Source organism: Plasmodium coatneyi, chromosome 14, assembly GCF_001680005.1.
Source record: "Plasmodium coatneyi strain Hackeri chromosome 14, complete sequence".
NCBI classification, from domain to species: domain Eukaryota; phylum Apicomplexa; class Aconoidasida; order Haemosporida; family Plasmodiidae; genus Plasmodium; species Plasmodium coatneyi.
Genome location: NC_033569.1, coordinates 811,093 through 817,300, shown reverse-complemented (window position 1 = coordinate 817,300; position 6,208 = coordinate 811,093). Strand labels below are relative to the sequence as shown.

Sequence of the window (6,208 nt, the reverse complement as noted above, 5' to 3'; positions counted from 1 at the left end):
AAAGTTAAATGCAAACACACATGGAAATGGATAAAGACAAACACATAGTAGCGGCGGCTGTGCGCGCGCATCATATTCACGTGGTGTGCATGTGTGGGGTGTATCTTCCTGCTGGTCATCGGTAGGAAGCTCTCCTCTATAGGTAACATGGGCATCTTTCCCTCTCCCTCTCGTCCTACCTACACACATGCTTATCACAGTTCACTTCTCACAATCATACTCACTCTGCCCCGCGCAACTCCTAGGCCTTCTCCGCCGCCTCGCCCTTCTTCAGCTGCACCTTCAAATACTTATTATTCACAAAGTACCCATTCATAAACTGAATGGCATGTTGCGCACTCAGGGTGTTATCGTAGCTCACGAAGCCGAACCCAGAGTTCCTCCCCGTGTTGTCTCTCTGAATTTTAGACGATATTATATTTCCAAAGCAGCAGAAGTGCTGAAATAAATCCAAGTCGGTCCATTCACTTGGTATGTGAAAAATGAACAAATTGCTTCCATTGGGACCGTTCAACTTTGTCTTATCATTGTTATTAAAATGGAACAACTTATTTGGGTGTATGGGTTTGTTCCATTGACTATGCTTTGTGAGGTTGTTATAATAAAAGGTGTTGTTGTTCTTATCTTTGTAGATCTCCCACAGACTTAGGCCTTCAATATTTTCATTACATTCCTCCATTACGGGGTCGCTCGATTGGAAGACACCTCCATTGTTGTTGCTTTGCATTTGCCTGAACATGGCAGGACCCATTCCTGGGTGCGCATTACCGTGCAAACCGTTCATGGCGTTCACACCAACAGGGCCAACCCCGCTAACGGCACCCACACTGTGCATGTTCCCCATGCCAGTATTACCTCGGGGGGAGAAGTCCCCCTCCGATTTCACCATTTCGGGCATGCTCTTCCCATTACCCAAGTTGGGATTATTCAGCATGAAGTTATTTTTCTGATTAAACATACCCCCATTCATATGTCGGTCATTTGGGCTGACCACTCCGTTCATGCCACTCGTATTGTTCACACTATTCATCATCGTCATCATCATTCCGTTATTTGGGTTCTTTCCCTTCATCATATTCCTGGTAGCCAAATTTCCCTGTACATTTCCGGCACTGTTAAAATGATTGTAGTTGTTCATCCCGCCGCTGCTAAAATCGTCATGGTTGTTAAAGCTCCTTTGGAAATTGTTATTGCCAAATGGACCTTGTGGGCCTCCACCGCTACCCCCACCGACATGGCCGCTATTATTATTCTTTGCACTTGAATTGCTATTCACATTGGGCACAGCGAACTTCGCCTCGATGCTCTTCTCCTGCCTGCTTGTATCAATCATGCTCTTGATGTTCTTCAAGACACTTAACGCCTCTTCATGTGTGTTAAACGTAATGAGTGCAGTGTTGTAGACCTTCCTGTTCATAAAACCATTGTTTGACTGTTTTCTGTTTTTATTAAAATAACACACGTCTGTTATGACGTAGCCTGCGTTTCCAAATAAATTTCTCAGGTGCGACTCCGTCAGGTGAGGAGGGATGTTCTGTATGTGTAGTCTGTCGTTGGGAACTCCATCGATGGTTGCATTCGGTATTTCTTCGCTCATTTTGCATACAACTTTGTTTTAAGGAAGCTACAAATTTTATTTTATTATTTTTTTTACTTTTTTTTCCTGTTTGCCAATCGAGGTGGGTATAGACGACCTCTTCCTCTTCTCCTGCTCGGAGCGACGAAATGGCGCTACGTAAAATGGCCCGTAGGTGCGACCACGAACGACGTGTGTGCCTCCAACCGCGTCACTGGGATAGGTTCCGCCTCACGCCGTCCCTGAACCGGCACCACGACGGTGAGTAAAATTGTAAAACTGCACTTACAGCTACGCCCCTAACCGCGTCACCAACTTCTGTCCCCTCTCGCGCAAACGACGCCGGGAAAGAGCTACACTTGGTAGAGGATCTTCCACAAGAATCAAGCGAGCGAGGCATTCACATGGAGTTCTTTACTCACCCCTTCTGGGGATATCTCGAAGGTAAGCGTCGAGCGTAAAAGAAACAGTAAAGGGGCAAAGAAATTTATGGCAAATTCAGGCAAAAACAACGTGAGGAGAAAAATAAATTTGTAAAATGGTGACAACGTAAAAATATGAAAGGGGGAAGAGAAAAAAGGAAGGATGGCAGGAAGAAGGAAAAAAGAAGAAGGGGGAGGCGGAGAAAATACGGGCAAAAAGGGTGACGAGGAGAAAACATGAAGAAAAAAAAAAAAAAGAAAAAGATGCAGGAATATGGAGGATGGAATGAAAGCAGGGGAATACATCTGCGCAGTAAAAACATGCAAAAAAAAAGAGGCAAAATAAAGGAAAAATAACGTAGTGATTTATGAGGAAAGGGATGCCCAAGCGAATACGCCCAGAAATCGTCGCCAAGGGAAGATGTGGTAGGAGACCTTTGCTTTCCTCTTCTATGCAAAGTAGTGGGGGGAAGCATATGAACGCGCAAAATTGCGGTCGCGCCAAAAGGGAGGATACTGAATGGTAAATGCGCAGTCAATGCATATACGTATGCCCGTGTACTGGTATGCACTCACACGACGCACGCTCAAATATACCTTTGCGGTTCGCTTGTTCTTTGCATTCGCCTGTATGTTGCATTTTCGCGCATGTTAATCGGAAGCACCCCACGTGCGTATAGTGCACAACGCGTACACTCGAACTGTCTCCTCTGGTGTTCCTACAAAAGGTGCACCTGCACTCGTCCCCCTTCCAAAAAAAAAGAAAAGAATATGCCTTTATGCACAGCCCATACGCTGACCAACATGTAAAACGTTTAAGTCGGTTGAAAGGTCCACCGCCTAAGGGTCAAATTCGCCCTCTTTTAAATTTCGCGGAAAAAAAAAAAAAAAAAATATTGCATTTGTTGTACCCATTTGGTCCAAGTATATAATATACACTGCGAGTTCTATGAAGGGGTTATTTTCCCCTCTTTTAGCACTTTCAAAAGGGGAGGGACACTGTGAAGGAGGAAAGGTTTTTCCTTCCCACCTTCACCAAAGGGATGGAAAAATTGACGCGTCGAGCGAATCGTACATTATAACCCCCCCATGAAGTATGTAGTTTTTTGGCGGGGATAATTTTTTTTTTTTTTTTTTTTTTTTTCTACTGCGTTTCATTTTGGCTAGCTAGCCCTTTTTGGAGTTTCCCCCCGCTGCGCGCAGTGCTACACGCTGGTGATCTTCTTCGACTTGAGCGAATTCTCCGTTGCGACGATGACCCCCTGCACATCGCTAAAGTTGAAGTACGATATATCAGAAATGTCCTCCGTGGCCTTCTTAATTACGTAGGAAATGCGCCCATTCAGGACCTCCTTAAAGTTCCAAACGACGTAAAACTTGGCAGACAAGGTAAACAGGAGGGAGTTGTCACTACTGACGGTGCTCTTCTCAAATTTGTAGTCCCCAAGATTGTATGTAAAAACATCAACGTAGTGAATTTGTAGGAGGAACTTCTTCTGTTCGAGGCGTTCCTCCTTTTTTATGACTCGCTCAAAAAGGCTACAACTTCGAACACAATTCTCGCATATCACTACACTCTTTTGGCAAGTCACAATGGAATAAACTCCATCGGATGTTGTACACAAATGTACAATGTCATTCGCACACAGTAATACATTTTTACTCTTCTTAAGGACATTATTTTTATTTATTTTTCCATCATAATATTTAATCTCCCCCTTAGCATTGGTTAAGATAATTCTTCCCCTGTTGTCCACAGTGGCTTGCTCAATGTCGGGTGTGTTTCTCCCATACAGCAATGCATTTTGCACACAGGATTTAATCCTCGTATCGACAAAGTACAAACTTTTCTTGTTGTACCCACAGTAGATATTTTCTTCCTTCCTGATCAGCTGACTTATTGGCACATTTTCTGTGTCCCATTTTTTTACAATCTTCTCTCTATTCGTATCAAAAATGAATAAGTGCTTATCATTCTTTTCGTTAAGGAAGAGTATTTTGTTCCCCTGTTCATCATTTACGTGGATGCTCTTCGGAACACACTGCTCATACTTGTATCTGAAAATTTCTTCACTTGAATTGTAGATTTTTTTTTCCTTTCCATATTCGTCAAAGGTGTATATGTTTAAATCGTTGCGTACGTCGTCGTAGTTTATTTCTCCTCCTAAGGATTCACTTTTCCTGTTTACCTTAACCCTTCGCTTCCTTTTCTGTGGGATGTGATTCTGCCTCAACACGAAGGAGAGCTTTCCGCTCGTATTCACAAATTTGTACTTCATACCATCTGTGTGGCTGGTCTTATCTCTTGGGTACCCTCCTTCTTCCAACTCGATCACGTCAGACGAGTCAGTCATGTCAGATACGTCAGTCGCGTCCGAGTCGGAGAGAAGGACGAACCCACCCTTCGGGGTGGACCCCCCCGTGTGGAAATCTCCCTCCGTTGGGTCCGCCACCGTTTCGCTTGTCACTCCGGTTGTCGTTTGAGTCTCCATGAAGTCCCTCTTAATGCTGACGATATCATTTTGGAAGTCCTGCCTGTAGATGAGTATCCCCCTGATGTGGTCAATGAGGACGTCCTCCGACTCGAGAATGATGAGAAATTTTTCGCTCATCTGGTGTAGCTGCGGGGGAAGTTCGTTCTCGGGTCCCTCGTCCGTCTGTCCAGCTGTGTGTTTCTTCCCCCGCTTGTCCTTCCCCATTTTATCACTTCTTTGTTGTCCCCCCCTGTCCATCCTGTCAATTTCTCCCTCCACGGCCTTGTCCAAGGACCGCAATTCGTCGTCTACAATTGGGGTTGCCTTCATACCGTTATAAAAGTCTCCCTCGGCGGTAGTTTGATGGTTCCCTGGGGAGGAATCTGCTAGTACCACCACATTTGGTTCTTCCCTCTTGAGTGATCCTTCCCCCGTGAGTGCTTTTCCTGACACCTCTTCTGCGAAGTATTCCTCGTAGCGGTCTCCGCCCTCGTACAGTGCCTTGTACTCGAAGAATCTGAACAAGCTATTGACCAAGTACCTATGCACGTGGATCCCAATGGACTCCCTGCTCAGATAAATGTCGTTGAAGGAATTCAACACATAAATGAGGAAGACCCTATTCCTTTTGTACAGCTCCCTCACATTTTCCATGGTGAGTTCTTCATACAGGTGCTGGCACGAAACGTCCAGCGGGGACCTCTCCGGGGCGAGAACAACCAACAGGTGTTCACACTTGGCCGTGTTAAATGTTAACAGACCCAGATGGTCCTTCTTGTAGAGCACCTTCACCGGCTCCTCATACTTAAACAGATTGACCCTTCTACATAAAACTATATTCCCCTTCAAATAGGACAGCATAATGTACTTAAAAAAATAATACATGTTTTCGACCTTCGAAAACACCAATCCGTACTCCTCCACTAGTCCATTTTTTATGTATTTAAATTGGCACATGTCTAGTTCGTGGTATTTGAAGTCGTGGATGGAATCTTCATTAAGGGTAAGTTTTTTCGAGCTGTTCCATATGACCACCTGGTCATCATACCCCCTCCCCCTGTTGTTAACGTATAATTTGCAGTCAAGCATATGTGGATTGCACTGCTCGTCCTTTATCAAGTACACGTCCACCTCCAGCTCCGTTTTCTTTTTAAACAGCTTGTTGAACAACATGGTGATGGGCTGGACTGGACTCAACTGGATTGGATTGGAACGAGGGGGGTTGAACAACAATCTTGTGCGACTGCTTTTTGCTGTCGTGCGTATGCAATGCGACTGCGCATGTATGTTTGTATGTATATACTTATTTGCTTTCGTTTCTTTTTTTTTTATTTTATTTTTTTTTCTTCCTTTTTCCATTCTTTTTTTTCATTTTTTTTTTTTTTTTTTTTTCCTTCGACCTTTACACCTTTTTTGTCTTCACACCTTTATACCCCTGTAAACCCTAAGGTAATTAAACACCAGGCCACATAGTTGTCTTGGAACCTGGAACGCTTTGGGTCACACACCCTAAAACCTCAGATCACTCACCTTGAGCCTTTAGTCCTAAAAGTGAAAACCCAGACCCTAAGTGTGGGACCCTTCCTTCTTTTTCATTTTTTTTTTTTTTTTTTTTCAAAACGGTTTCTGCGTGGGTGTACTAGCACGCCCCGAAAAGTAAAAAAAAGAAAGAACATACATGAACATATGCGCTAATGCGCATGCGCATGCGCATGCGAGAGCATGTGGCCTGCGGA

At 44.3% G+C, this 6,208-nt stretch overlaps 2 protein-coding genes across 2 annotated transcripts; both read right to left on the bottom strand.

Moving 5' to 3' along the window:
• Positions 1-241: 241 nt before the first annotated feature.
• Positions 242-1,597, bottom strand: PCOAH_00053090 (Clustered-asparagine-rich protein; the record flags this gene model as incomplete). Its single annotated transcript, XM_020062089.1, has 1 exon — positions 242-1,597. One exon carries the CDS (start codon positions 1,595-1,597, stop codon positions 242-244), a length of 1,356 nt encoding a protein of 451 aa, XP_019917485.1.
• Positions 1,598-3,203: 1,606 nt separating this feature from the next.
• On the bottom strand, positions 3,204-5,645 carry PCOAH_00053080 (Uncharacterized protein; the record flags this gene model as incomplete). Its single annotated transcript, XM_020062088.1, has 1 exon — positions 3,204-5,645. One exon carries the CDS (start codon positions 5,643-5,645, stop codon positions 3,204-3,206), a length of 2,442 nt encoding a protein of 813 aa, XP_019917790.1.
• Positions 5,646-6,208: the final 563 nt, after the last annotated feature.